A 15601-nucleotide genomic window follows, 5' to 3' on the forward strand; every position below is an offset into this window, starting at 1 on the left:
GAAATGAGTCGAGTCTCCACCCCGAAATAAGTTTTTGCGATTGTTTATCTTAGCACTGCGCTGCGAATCGTTCTTCTCTGGTTGGTTGGTCGCCTTAAAGTGCGTTCCACTTTGTGTTTCAACAATTTTGGAGCGACTTAAAGTACGCTTTCTTATCTGGGGGGAAGAGTTTGGCGGCCATAATGCCCGTTCGCATTTAAATGTTTGCTTTAAAGCTTCTTTTCTATTGGTTGCTAGCCAAAGGAAAACAAGATAAGCCGCAGGTCTATAAAGATATAGCGATGATGGAAGACAGGATGGGGCGGGATATAAAGATTGGGATGGTATTACTCCTGAACATCCATATAGCATGAAAATCTTAAACTATCTGGTTTTCTTTTGCATAAACAAATTTAAGGTCCTACTTTTACCCGGCTAAAACTTTGCGCTTTGGTGAATTTAAGGCATACACAAAAGAAAAAGTGGAAAAAAAGCGATTTAGGGTCTGCGCATTGGCTTTAAAGTTTATAACTCATACGTACTGTTGCCTTTGATAAAATATTTTATTTTCATATAGGTGGCGTAGCCACAGTTTTTTCGAATTTAATAATGTTTTTATTACTTTGACAACGAATAAAAACTATATATGGTTATTTTATATCAACTCTTAGAAAAGCATAATTTGTTTTTATAGCAAAACACGCCACTGTTAAATTCAATAACAGAGAACCATTTTCGACTTAAGAAATCGGGGTCCAAGGTGTTTCCTTTTATTTTTGTATAAAAGATAATTAAATGAAGCATCTGTAGTAAAGTGCTGTAACTAGTTTATAGCTTAAATTTTATAATTAATAGTTTCAGTTGTAGAATTGCAATTTGTTATTTTATTACTTTGGTAATTTTCATAAGATTGTTAATCAAAAAAAACTAATCCATGTTTTATGCCTCTTTTTACAGTCTTAAAGAAATCAATAAACTTGTTTTGATTCGAGCTTTACGTCGTTAAATTGGATTTACTTAGCTATTGAAGAGTTTCAATGAAATATCTATTAAAATCACATGATCTATGAATGTTTAACAACTGTGGCAGATCCATACTGACCTCAAAAGTCGCTTAACGAAAATCGCAGCGTATTATTAACGCACAATGTACTCGGACTGCCCCCAAATAAAAGTTTACCAGCCGTGGCCAACTGAAGCCCATTGACTGTCGTAATATAATTATAATAATTTCTGTAGGCTAATTGGATCAGGCACTGGCTCCTCGGCAGCGACTTTTACTCTGCTACTTTGTTGACTTTGTTTACGTGTTTGGGGGAAATGGGAAATGGGCTGGGGAAGTGCCAAAACATGAAATCATAACGATAATTGAATTCGTTCTTAACGAGGACACCTTGCGCAACTTGATATGTCCATTTGTCGACTGTTATTTCTTGGATACTTTTGGAATTAGCATTTAACGAGCGCCCATTTGCACGCAACTAACTTGTGGAGAGTGAAAACTTAAAGGGAATCGCTGGATGCCACGCAATACTGTCGGCACTTCATTTTTCAGAACCCAGCAGAGTGGGTGGAAAAGTGGGAAAATGCGGAGATGCGAGAATGGGAAAATGGGAAACAGGGAGATATTGGAAAAGTGTCGCAGGCGGCAGAGTTGCAAAAAAGCAAGAGTTGCAGGCCAGTCCAAAGGGCCAAATTGTGGCCACCGCACTTTGCACTCCCGCAAAAGGGGACAGTTTAGCGGGGGCGGGGGCCAAAAAGCAGGGCGTAACGGGCCACGGACTCTGGCGCCCTCTGGTGTCGGGGTTTCCGGGGGGGGTGGGAAGGCCATGGGAAGGCCAGAGCTAAGTGCAAACGTACAATTGGATGATGAACGATATGCCACCCCAACTTTTCACTCGAATAAGAGAGAGAGACACCTCCAATTGGACTGGTTTCCACTCACTCGCCGAGTTTCGTCAAGTTTTTGTGGCTCTCTCTCTCAGAAGTCACGCCCCTCGTTTGTCTACATTTCCATCTCTCTCTGGTGTAGCCCCATCTCTTTCGCCTCCATGTCTTATCATTAACTGTATCGGAATTTCGCTCGCTCGCCTTTTTTCGGTGTGTTTTGCCCCCATAAAAGCGGCTAAAAAGAAACAAAAAGCGCCTTCTGACTTTTTATTAACACCGCTAGATGTCTCTCTCTGGCAGCCCCGTTTAGACCCCAAATTCAATTGGCAGCGTCTCTCTTTCTGGCCATATGACTTATGTGTGGGGTCTCGATCCCCCGAACATCCTGATGGCTCCTCTTCCTTGAACCTAATCCCGTGCTCTCGCCACCTCTTGTTACAGCCTCGTATGTTGCACGTACCACCCACTGCGACCCCCTCCCTTACCGATGGTTACATGGACTTGTGCGGAGTTCGCGCAGTCAGCCGGCACCTCCAACCCCTGTGGGTTAAATACTGACAACCCCATTTGAGCGCCTTTTTGCACTCGCTGCCACAGAAGCCCCATCTGCCTCAGCTGCCCCACCTTCGTCCGCCTTGTTGGCCATTTTTTGTGCTCCTTTCTGCTTGGGACAGTTCATTGAAAGTGGGTGGGAGGACACTGGGAGGAGGTGGTTGGTGTGGGCCCAACTGGGTGGAACTGCGTTTAAAGAGATTTCAATATACCCAGGGATTCGGGTGAAAATGTAAAATATTTATTAAAAGGCACTCATAATTCCCTAGTTACCCAAGATATAACATGAATGCCTTACAGCTCTGTATATATATTTTATAAACATTAGTTTATTGCTTTATATCTTTAAAATTGTATTTAGTTTAAAATTTTACAAGACGAGCAGATGATGTTACTTATTAAAAATAATTATTAATCATTTAATCTTCTACCAATAAAACTATTTTGCAGATTAGTGGAGTTTTTCTCCAAAACTAATTGTTTATATATTCACTTAATAATTTTGTCAAAAAAGGGGTTTACTATTCAGTTATTGCATATATAAAAGAAAGTTATTAAAAAACGTTGTGATACAAACTGTAGTTTAGCAAGCAAAATAATTCAAATTGATGTATAATGGATGTATTAAGGAAACATATTAGGAAACTTACTTAAAAAGGTACGTCGGTTGTTGCATTACAAAATATGAATTATCAAAGCTTAAGTAAAGAAAAAATGTATTTATATAATGTGGTTTTTCTAAAATGGTTTTTAAATATTGCAGAACAAAGTTAAAGTACTTAAATAGCTACTCACAAGTTCTGCAAACTTTAAACAACATTTCAGTTACGCGCAACATTTTGCTTTGCAGCTTGGCTTACCACATTTGGATGCTCTGCTGCACTCGAATCCAAATGCTCCAAGGACTTTGGATTGCTCCTAAGCATATGTACGGGCAGAGATATATATTTCTGTTCCAGCATGAATCTGCTCCCATTCGCGGACAAAGGGAATGCTGTTGTACAGCCACTCGCAGTCTGCACCCACTGTGGGCCCTCTCTAAAATAGCAAACCAACTGGCATATAATTTACATTGTTGCTTGTTTCCTGCTTCCAGACACCACGCCCCCTCTTCTAGCACCGGGCAAACTTTTACATTGATAAATTTTTAGTAATTCCTCTTCTCTGTGGCGTTTTTTTTTTGTTGTTGTTGCCTTTTGTCTTTCGTTGCTGGCAAGGACTTTATGAATAAGTGCTAAAATGCCAGAGACCAGGACCGCAATGGACCGGGCCATGTCATGCTGGTTAAACTGACGAACACGCGCCCGCCTTCCCTCCCTCTTTCCTCCCCTATGCCCACTCCACCCCCTCTGCCGCCACACCCCCCAATCTATACCATCCTTTCAGTTGGTCTGCAGAAAAAGTTCCCTCTGCTGGCTGTTGTTTTTAGCCTGATGATTCATTGTGAAAGTGGAGCTGTTCGTGGCTGGAAAATGCTGAAAATGTATTCCCTTGCCCGGAGTCGCGTACACAAATGTGAAATTTTCCAGCCACAAAAAAAAATACATGCCAAAAACAGCAAGTAGAGTTCCCGTTGCTAACAACTTTGTCAACCCAATATGCTTGATGGAGCTTCGTCACCAGTTGATGGATCTGTTTCACAATAAAATCGTCTGAGAAAGCAATTCGTTTGTTGCTTAAATATATTTAAATTTCATTAAAAGCAATACAATTTAGGGATTTTAGACGGTGTTTTTGTTAAAATACTTAATCGTTTTGTTAAATTTATTTTAAAACATTCATAAATTAATAATTACAAATTTAGTACTAGTTGAAATCTTAAGTTTAAGCTTTAGACCTCAAACAAGTTTTTCCTTAAGTCAATTTTGCTGGCAAATTTAATGGTCGACATCTGGGACATCAAATATTAGCATAATCTCTTTTCTTTTGAATACAATTATTTAAAAATTGTTATATTGACAAAAGTTAAATTTAAAGATTTCGGTTTTTTACTGAGACGATTGGTTGTACCATTTCAAAGAAGTCTGTCAAATATTAAACAAACATTTATACTATGATTTTCATTTTCCCAATTTACTTATTTATTTCTTGCGTGCGGAAAAATATTAGTGCATCTATGCCTTTGAACCAATTAAAAACGTCCGCAATTATTTAGTCATGTGTTTGTACATTTGGAATTGCATTTGGGCCGAAACCTTTACGGGGAAGCCCCCTTTGACATGCGAGCCACAAAGCTATTAAGGGTTCGTTTGGCCACATAAAGCCGAAGTAGGTGTACATGGGCACAATCGAATGGATCGGAATCGAGTGGTGGGGAAAGTGGTGGGGAAAGTGGCGGGGAAAGTGGCGGGGCCCATGTGTTTGTGCTCCACTCGAAATGTATTTCGAGAGCGCATGTCAAAGGTCAGCCACTGCTCGCATGTGTCAGCCGCTGTCGATGTGCGAGTATCTGTGTGTGCCTATGGGTCTATGTGTCTGTGACTCCGTGTGCATGTGTGTAATTACATGCTGGCCTCCCCCTTTCGGTTTTTTTTTAGTATGAGCCACTATAATGTACGCTCCGCCTTGTTTATGTGTCCGTCCAGGCCGGAGCCATGAATTAAACATTCGCCATAAAAGCCTTTGGCTGGGGCTTCTCCGAAACATGTCACAAATCATTAGCACTTATTCAAATCCGACGAAGGGAGGCGGCCCTGGCAAACACAAAAACACAAGAAAAGCGGCCAACTGTATGCAAAAGATTAATGCAAAATATTCAAATGGAATATGCACAATGTACATATTTTTGACCCCAGAAAGTTTGCCTAATTGCGTGAGACAGCCAAAGGTCAGAGGCGGCAGCGTGAACAATGAAAGATCACTTGGACCAGATGCCCGAAATTCTTGGCGACACAGCATCCCAGGTAGCCGTTTGAACTCGAGTTCGAGTGTCCAGTAGTGGACTTAACCTTTGCCAAGGCGAAGGCGAAGGCGAAGGCATCGGCGGTGACAAGCTCGGATCGCTAGCTGTCTCAGCAACCCCCGAAAGATCCCTGGACATTGTCCACCGTTGTCCCTACGAATTTTCTGCCCGATTTTCCTACAATTTTACACCGCTTTATGGCAGCGCCAAAAGGGTTCCGCTTGTCCAGTCCGATTACCTGAGTTTTCGCCCAAGATTCCTCCGAGTTTTTGGGGTTGATTCTGAGTCGATTTTATACGCATTTCCATTTTAATTTTATCTCCCGGCGTCTTGCGTTTTTGCATACGGCCCAAGACGTTCGGGGATTTATAGTCACGGCTGCATCGTGGGAATCGGACACTGGTCAGCCATCAGCCATCAGCCATCCCGGGGACATTGGTCAGATCAGCTGTGTGTCCTTCGGCAGGACTCCCTTTGGCTGGACAATAATCCGATTTTAATGAAGCGCAGCGCTTGCGGTCGTGATCGCATTTCGGTCAGCCGAAAGAAAAACGCAATTTTGGCTTAGGTCAATCAGGCACAATGGGTGGCCAGCAAAGCTCAGATTATTGCGAGTGAAAAAAGCTGAAACAAGGACTTGGGATTTTTATATGAATGATATTTGATATAATTGATCTGAAAATTATAATTATAGAAAGTCTCTTCAGATTAAAAAAAAAACCATACAAATCGAAAGGATTTAAGAAGAAATAAGAAGAAGTCGTTTTTGATAAAAATCATAAGTGTTTTGCAGTCAACAATCGGAAAAACAATTTAATTATTCTATTTTTTTTTATATTGAGAAAAAAAAAGGTTTTTATCCATATAAAAATTTACTTTGGACAGTTCGTTTTTTCCAAGGGTAAGTATATTATATATTTTATAATATACATCGTTAAAAACTTTTAACTGACTATTTCTCTAACGTAGACTTAAAGAAATTCAGAAATCGCTGGATTGTTACGGAAGTGTTATTGAGTTTCAAAGCACCATCCTCTCCAAATGTGAAAAATTTAACAGATGGAAACCCAAGCCAACACTTTCTCGAGGCTCCATGCGGGTCCTCACGATCCGACAGCTTCTGCAGACCCATCAAAGTGATAATTGAGCAGTCAAACCGAAATGAACCCATGCCAAAAAAAGACCACATAAAAAAGGAGCGTCTCCGTCGACTCCGCAGTGCTTTTGTACGAACTGCAGCCCGCAACAATGGCAACTCATTTCACTCAGGTTGCGGCCGTGATGAATGATCTCATCAGCGAGGTGTCGACCAGAGATTGGCCCCAGTTTTCACTACGGAACAGCTCCCAGAATAGCCGCCGATGAAAGGAGCATCGTTTGCGGCCAAGTGTAAGACTTAAAATTTAATAATTAACAATTGTTTTTTAATTTCCCAGCGGCAAATCGGCCGCACCGCGATCTAAGCTGGCTGCCTAAATTACTTTCCCCCTTTCTGGGCTGTCAATCGGTCTGCCCGAGATCTCTTTGTTAGGGCCATGATTAATGATGCGAAATTATGAACTCGCTTGTTCTGGGCGACGGACCCGGGCCGCCGGTTGTAAGTAGTTTTGTAAATCGGTTAAAGAAAAATGACTTCATTAAATTCATTAGCGCCCATGTGTGAAATGCGTTCAATTGGTTTCCGATGGATGGCTTCCTTTGTGGCGACCGCTGGAGTGGGCCCATAAACGGGGGGCACTACTCCCATAATACCTCCGCTTAGAGCTGGTGAATTGATCCCACCTAATGACACCCTACATGGATCTCTTACCCTCTGATTTTGGCCTGGCCGCAAACTAAATCGGCAGACTTTTACTCGCTGCCCATGGCTGTTTGTTCGGCCTGGGAAAATCAATAGCCAAACGAGACCAGCAATTGAGAGTTGGGAAAACCGAGATAATCAAACCGAGCTGCAGTCAAATGTGCCACATAGATGGATGGATTTGCCAGGTCCGCTGGCTCCACTCGTGTGAGCCTCGGTCTGCGACTCCGGCCATAAGTCATCGGCATTGATAGCCATCAATCGCGGACCGCTTTCCACGTTGCCAAGACCACAAAGCTCAAAACCAAAGCCAAAGTGGCGCGAAATCTGGGTACAATTAGTCGGGGGCTGAGTCTGGAGCTGAATCTAAGGCCGAAGACTTGCCTCCGGGACTGGGCTATGGAAATGCATGTGCTGTTGGGTTCGTTACCGACTATTACTCCAACGCATTTTCCAAGCTTGGCCATTTTTCTTGGTGGCGGCTGCCCCGGCAACCGCAGAGCCCCTTGTCCAGTCCTCCAGTCCTCCAGTCATCCAGTCAGCCAGTCATCCAATCCTCCAATCTGGCTTGTGGTCAGTCACTTTGTCAGTTGCCAGAGCCAAAAGTCTTGGGCCGAGGCTCGCCGGACGATGGCTCGTTGAACCTTTTTAACCGTTGCTTGGCCAAGAGTTGTTAACCATATTAAAGTGTTCAATGATTAATTACACGCGTCCAAGATTAATTGAAATCAATCAAAGCTGAAGTTAACTAATGGCAACACGTTTGTAATCCCCCAGCGCAAGTCCATTCTCATCTGCGGCACTGTCTGTCTCTGTCTCTGTCTCTGTCTCAGTTTCTGGTTCTTTTTCTGGTATCTGGAATGTCGGCAACCTGGACTGGCATAGTCCTACTCCTACTACAATTTTCATGGGTCCAACTCCTCCGCGTCGGAAACTCTAGACCCATAGTAATTTTATTGGCCACATTATTGCGTTATTCTGTTATTCGGTTTCGGTTTCCCAAGTTCTACTGTTGCGCATCTTTTGTGGATTCCCATGCTTAATTACAATTAGGGAATTTATGGGCCATACGCATTTGTTGATGGATGTGTAGTTTGGGAAAAGTAAAAGTCGGTGGAGAGATGATAGTGTAGGACTGCTTAACAGCAGTGTTTATTTTGAACAAGCTCGAAACAACAAGCAACTTCAAAATATTCAGCTATCGTTTAGTATGGTGTTTAGTTTCATTTTCAGAACCTAACGTAGCCGGCGTAAGGATGGTAGTAGATTCCGTATCCAGGATGTCCAAAGCCAGAGGGGTGATAGAATCCATTGACAATGGGCCTAGGATTAGGATTTCCAGCGTTCGTTCCGAAGAAAGGAAGAAAACGCTTAGCTCGCACTTGGGGCTTCGCAGTCTCACCAATATTTTTCCTCAAAGACATTTTTCCGGACCTCTCTCCGGCTAGGACCAGGCTAAAAGCCAGGAAGGATACTAGACAGAACAAAATTGCGAAGCGCATTTTAACTTTGAATAGCTCAGAACTTTCGTTTTTACTGATACACAGCTAGCTCTTGAAAGGTCTTTTATACTCGGTATTTAATATAATAAGATTCAAGTGCAACCTAAGTAAAATAGTATGGCTAATTTGGTAACCTGCTGTAAAAAGATGACCTAATACAAGCAACTGCACAGTTTTAACACAAATAATATAGTATTTTTTAGGCATTATTAACTTTAACATATTATTAGTCCATTTTGACAAAAGATTTACTTATAAAAAAATAAATAATAGAATAAAATTATAAATTTGTTTGTATAAGAAATTGATTAATTAAAATAGGTTTTTTTTATTACAAAGTGTATTTAAAATCCTTTGATATCTAACCCCAGAAGGTGTGCAGTTCTAATTAAAATGAAAATATTCCCTTTTTAATTACAAGGTGACTCCGCTTGGAAGTTGTATCAATTGCCTGACAGTTGGTTAAGTTATGGATTATGCCCCCGGGGGCAGAGGTAGGGGTTTTCCCTCAGATCGCTTACAGAGTTACACACGTGACACTAACGGGAGGAAGTAACTTTAACCGCCTCGCCTTTTGTCATAAAGCGGAAGCAGTCAAAGGACATGCTAAACCGCTTCCCCCGACACACACACACGCATACACACACACACGCATACACACACACACATGTGGTTAATTATAATTACGCAATTTTAATATCAAAACAAGCCAGCCAAGCCATGGAGAGTGGGAAGCATGTCCAAGTCCTGCTCGGATCCGTGGAGGGTTGCTCGCGTTGAAAAGGCGAAAAGTGATGAATGAAATGCGATGATTTCCAGCTAGCGAGCAACCCCCAACAGACAGGTTGAGGTTGTCCACCTCACACCTCCCACACACCCACCGCCCAGTTTGAGCTTTGATTGAGCATATCCGGTGGGATTAGAGCGAGGGGTTGGCCCAGGTTTGTTGTCAGTTGCGGCCCGTCGTCGTCCATCCAACCGAGAGTTATTAGCTTTTATGATATTGATAGAAGCCGATGTCTATTGACAATTAAACAATGACAGCACCACCCAGTCCTCTCAATCGAGGGCGTTCTACGTTTTTGGGGTAAGTTAGCGAGCTGGGCGTTTTGTTGTTTGCGCGAACCCCTCGAACCCCTCGAACCCTCGATAAGAATCTATTGGTGGTTTCGGCCGCAAATTAATATGCACCGGCGGAGTGAGGATAATTTACGTGGCTTTCATGTTGATTAGAAGGGGATTAGTACATCATTGCGGTGGGCCAATAAAACTCCATGGGATATTTAACGCATATGCTGCAAATTTGATTAGCTGACTGCTAAATGTCTAATTGTTAACATGATTAATGGTTGAAGATTCGCTGAGAAGAACGTCTGACATCCCTCAAATATTTACATTTTAACTTTCCCTCGAGCAACTCACAGATGCTTCTGCAGAACAAAGACAGACCGAGAGACAGACTGAGAGACAGACAGAGATTGGCCCGCAGGTCCAGCTAATAAAATCCAAATGATAATTATGACAATCGTACGTGATAATTGCTGCAAACCCCGACAAACTCCCACACATGCCGCCTAATCTGGAGGAGGAGCTGCAAAGTGCCCGAAAAGAAAGCAAACAGATCGTGACAGCTCGTGGAGCATAAACAAACACACAACACCCCCTCCTGTGCTTATAATTAGCATGGCTCAGGAGCAAGACCTGCGAACGAGCGGACTAATAAATATGTGGGGACTTTGCGTTATTTATTTTTAAAATATTCCCCAGTCTCGATCACGTCTTCGCTCTGGGTCACACACATTCGTTTGGTCGAGGTCAAGTTGCGAGATAATTTGGGACTCTGTAGATCCCCTGCATAAGGAAAAACACACACTATCCCAGTTTTCAGTTTCAGTCTTCGTTTATTGTTGGAAAATATTTAGCCGTAGAAGCCGAAGGGACCACCATAGCCTCCGTAGAAGGGACGACCGTAGCCTCCATAGCCGCCATAGCCACCATAGCCTCCAAAGCCACCATAGCCTCCATAGCCGCCATAGCCTCCATAGAAGGGTCTTCTGTAGCCAAATCCTCGGCCAAAACCTCCTCCGAATCCGCCGAATCCAAACTGTCGCTTAGCTCGCACCTCGGACTCCACAGCCTGGCCAATATCCCTTTCCACAGACGACAGATCATTAGACTGACTCTCGGACTCCGCCAAAACCAGGCTAAAAGCCAGGCAGACAATGAGGCCTAACAAAATCACTGAACGCATTTTCACTTTCGATGCAAATAACTTCCAATAGCGATGAAATTTCGGGTTTAACTGATTAAAGCCGGCATTTGAGAACGGCTTTTATACTCGACTTGGGACGCAGATTCGAGCTTTTATCGTCTCGATATTAATGAGATTCAAGAACAATCTATGCAAAATGCGATGCCCAAATAGGGAACCAGTTCTGCCCAGGTGACTAAATACAAACATCAGCCAAGAATCCCCACCAACTCTTGCGGTTTTCTTTTGTTGATTTGGAAAAAATATTCCCAAGTTCTATGACGAAATAAACAAATCAATAAACAGGTTTGCGCAGTGATCTCGTGCTGGACTTTTTAAGTCCAATCAATGCTAATTTATTTTTGGCAATATTTGTTTAAAAATCTGGCGTGTTCCAAAGGGGATTCCTTTCAAAAGTAATATACATATACATATAATATACATATATGCATACTTTGACTAAGAGGTTTATAACTCTAATGGAAAGGTAGGCTAATAAGGCTTGTATCTGGAACAATGCATAAGCCTTAATTTTATGCCAGTCATTCAATAAACTAGTTTCCAACTAAAATAAGAGGTGTGAATCGTTGGTTTGTAAAAATATTTTGTTTTTTTGGGCAATTCCACAGCGATGCGGAAGCCGGGAGGTGTGGAAGCTTCTTTGCTGATAGAATCATCTCGATTCTTAAGTGGGTAAACAACAACAAGTCACTTTTTATATTGACTGGAAATACCCCAGTGTGGTCACACGATCGGTGATCAGTGATCAGTGGTCTATGATCGATGATCAGGGCCTGGCACAAGCATATAAAATTACCAGGGCATAAAGCTCTGCTGCACAGAGTGTGATTTGCTTTGATCTGCTTCTACTCGGGCTGTCTGATCTGTCTGCCGTTTGCATTGCCATAAATCAGTGAGTCTGCCAAGGGGAGGCGTCGATCGATTGGCTCCGTATCAGTATCATTGTCCGCCTCCCAGCTTCCAGCTCCAGATCGCAGATCCCAGATCCACTGCTTCCCATCCCCACATGTGCTGCACAGACATTGTCATCGCATTTGCTCTTCGATTCTCGATCTGTGCCGATCTGGGCTGTTGTCATGTGATTTAAGGGTTCCGTAAATCACGCTTCTTGTCTAATTTTGTCTCGCTCGAGATTCCCGGCATAGTTGCCAACTCAATGGAATTATTTCTTCGTGTCAAGTGCTCCCAAGTGCCCCAAAAAAACAAAAAAAAAAACAAAAACGGGAACACGAAAAGAGGCATTTTGCACATGATCGCGCCACTTCGATCGTTGGCAGCTGCACATTTGCAACTGTATCTGCAACTGCATCATCATCTCCAACTTCATGGCCATTCGAATCTGCATCTGTATCTGAATCTGCCAGCTCATGTTAACTCACTTGGGGATTGGGCATTGGGCACTGCGGATCGGGGATCCTCGATGGAGCATAACAATTACAGACCTCATTGAGTTGTCTTCGCCACTTAAGGAAAAGGCACATCGCATCTGGAGTTGTCTGGCCAAAGTCGTAGACCTGTCGATTTGCATGCCAAAACTAGTTTGCAACTTAGGTTGGGCCAAGGTATCTCTTTGGGTTGGAGGCAGGCCTCTATTAGGTCCAACCTGAACCCCATAATTAATTTACATATAATTGCTGCAATCAGAAATCCCCATCAAATGACACAACGCTGTCCCCCGATGACAAGCTGTAAATTTGTGATTATTGCTATACTTTACTATACATACTATATAGTAAGCGCCACCTGAAACGCCCTCGTCATGAGGCAGAGTCAGATAATTGTGTGTTCAGTTGCTGTCCATTCGGCTGACAGGTGGAATGGTCTCCCAAACAGAAACCATTTGGCGTGTCATCAAAACAATGGCCGTGGTAATCACCACGCAATGGAGTGGCCGCCCCACTACTTTTGTTTGCGGCTCTTTCTAATTCGGGAATGTCACCGATTTGACTGACATCCAATATAATTTAACTAACTTTTATGACACCAATTATCGTGTTGGACTTTTTGGGCCACTCGATTTGGACAGGTGATGTCAGCCCAAGTTAACTGGATATTGTGCGCATTTCCGCCGTTAATATCCCCCCTTCAACATTCAATATGCAGCGAACAATGTCGAGAATTTGAATTTACTTTCGGCCAAGAGATTTATGAATATTCAAGGAACAGAAAATGGGAAAAAATTTGCACATTTCGATACGCAAATAAACATTTGAATTTACCTTTGTCCGGCCAAGTTTAATTTCGGGTCTTTCCCTGGGATTATGGGGTAGATTTTCGCACTCGCATTTGTTCGCTCCAGTTTGCACAAAAGATCTATACCAATCGTGATCGTGATCGTGATTGTGACGTGGGTCTGCCAAGCAGCTGGATATCTCCCGAGATCGGTGGTTGCATTCTGGATATTTTCTCGGCTTTGTCTTCGGTGCTCTATTCTGGGTGAAAATTTACCTAAGATTTCCGTTGATTGCATGTGAATATTTGATGATCGGTTTTGCTGTATGCAAAATATGTTTGCAAATTTTTTAAGTGTTATTTTTTTTCTTTGCGGCCCCGCTGGGGTGGTAAAAATTTGCCCTGTTTTTTTTTTTATTGTTCTTTGTTCGCACAGTCATAATAAGGCGGAACGTGTTGTAAGACTGTTTATTCGGGAAAAAATTTATGGTCTAGGGAGCTGGAATGAAAGTGACCTTAATTAGGCGATGTTGACCTCATTCTTTGGGAGATTCTTAAAAAAAACTTCTGTAACGTGGTAAGAGTGCTTTGTATTGGGTATGTCTGCAAATAAGATTGTATAATACCATGTTTAAATAAATACTATTTCAACGCCAGATAAATGTTTTCAAGTGTAATATATATTTTTGGGAATTTAATCGTTAACACACAAAGGGTACTTATAATAATTCATAAAACGAACATTAAAGTAAAAATAGATTAAGATGGAATAGTAATATTTTAACAGCTAAAAACTAAACTTTCTTGTTCACTAGTTGCTTATAATAAAAGTTGGTTAATCCTTTATCTAAATAAAAAAAAAATCTTCCAACAACTTGAATTTATTAAGGAACTTCTCAGCATTTTCTTAAATTAATTTATACCTAAATCTTTCCCGCCAAAATGTAGGAACTGGATTCTGTCAACCCAGGGTAAGACTCTTATTCAAATCCCAAACTTCACGCCTAATCAGCGAACTGGACAATGGACAAATGCAAATGCTGCATTTTTCGAAAACGAAATCAGAGCATTAACACAGGAAAAGTAGAGAAATTCTTTAGAAAATCCTTCCTCCCTTCCCGCCCGGTTCTCCCCTTCCAGCGTTGATCTTTTGACCTTTACGCTTGAGTTCCCTAAGTCGCCAGACATGCAAAATAATGCATATGAGATTGCATATATGGTTGGGAATCTTGGGCGACACTTTTAAGGGTGGCAACCGCCTTAAAAGGCGCGTTCGCCAGGGAATGAAAAATGGCACAATACTGACCTTTAGTTTTCAGTACAGTACTATTTAAAACTTTACTTTAATTTCAAATTTTATTTTAGAGACTCCACAGCTGTTGGGGACATAAATGTCATATTAATTACGATTTTCCATCAAACGATCGTAAAACTTGAGATATCAAAATTGGTAATTTGAAAAACCATTCGAAATGAATTGTTCGTATCGAATATAGGCTATATAGCCAACAAAGCCAACTCAGGTGCCACCTCCCCACTTGAGCACTATCAAATTTACGAGCCCAAGGCATGAACCCTTTTAGTTTTAGGGCAATTTCACTTGAACAATTCATTCGGGGAGGTGATAGAGCAGAGAACCTCCCATCGGGATGGGGTGGAATCGGAATTGTCAGCACCAGACTCAAGTGGCGATCGCTACTCCGCTGTGTTGACAGAATACTTTCGAAGATGTGGGTGCAGTCGGTTCGCGGAGCACGCGCCAACTTCAAACTGCAGGCCGGGCCATAACTTCTCCGGTTGTCAGGCGTTTAGCTACTTAAACACTTAAGACAGCGTGCGGGCTGCGGGCCGCCCTTCCTTCCGACTGGTTCTCTAGATGATTTGGCTGCCTTAATTGCATTTCTTCGATTCCACGCATGCCACTCACTCAACTACTTGGCGCTCCATTTCGTTTTCGGCGACATGGGCATATGCCCCTCCATGTCCGCGGCGTGTATTAGTAAATTTATTTGGTTTTTGGCAGAGATTTCGTCTCTGGGAAATTTATTAGCACATTAAGATAAAATGAAGTCGTTTGTGCCTCCACGCTCCACTCGATCCGATCCACTCGCGGCTCCCTTGTCTGGCATTAAATTTTATTGCCTTTTTTGCCCATCGTCATCGTCATCGTCGTCGCATTATCCGCTGTCCAACTGCTCGTTCCAGCTTTTGGATCCAAGTCCGCCTCCTGCAAAGGCATTTCGGGAATCCAGTAGTTTTGGTATTTTGAATAATGTCAAGCATCTTTATGGTAGATTTATTCCGGCTAAGCATTCTCTGTTCTCTGTTCTGCGGTGCGTTGGGGGCCGCAGGTGCGGTTCGGTTTTGGGGCATTAAGTATGATTAACAAATGATGAGCGTGTACGAAATGGGGAGGCGGGAAAAACATATAAAACATATGGATTACTGCTCGATAACTAGGTCTTTGTGTGCCAATAACGAAGTGGGTGTCTCGAATTGGTTGATCCCAATTCATCCAAACTATTAATCAA

The 15601-nt window shown here is 42.4% G+C and overlaps 1 protein-coding gene across 1 annotated transcript; it reads right to left on the reverse strand.

The window, feature by feature from the left end:
• Positions 1–10507: 10507 nt before the first annotated feature.
• Positions 10508–10933, reverse strand: LOC108141564 (keratin, type II cytoskeletal 3). The gene has a single exon (XM_017265010.2). It carries the CDS (start codon positions 10875–10877, stop codon positions 10545–10547), a length of 333 nt encoding a protein of 110 aa, XP_017120499.1. The 5' UTR covers positions 10878–10933; the 3' UTR covers positions 10508–10544.
• Positions 10934–15601: the final 4668 nt, after the last annotated feature.

The sequence above is a fragment of the Drosophila elegans genome, unplaced genomic scaffold (assembly GCF_018152505.1).
Source record: "Drosophila elegans isolate 14027-0461.03 unplaced genomic scaffold, ASM1815250v1 contig_476, whole genome shotgun sequence".
NCBI classification, from domain to species: domain Eukaryota; kingdom Metazoa; phylum Arthropoda; class Insecta; order Diptera; family Drosophilidae; genus Drosophila; species Drosophila elegans.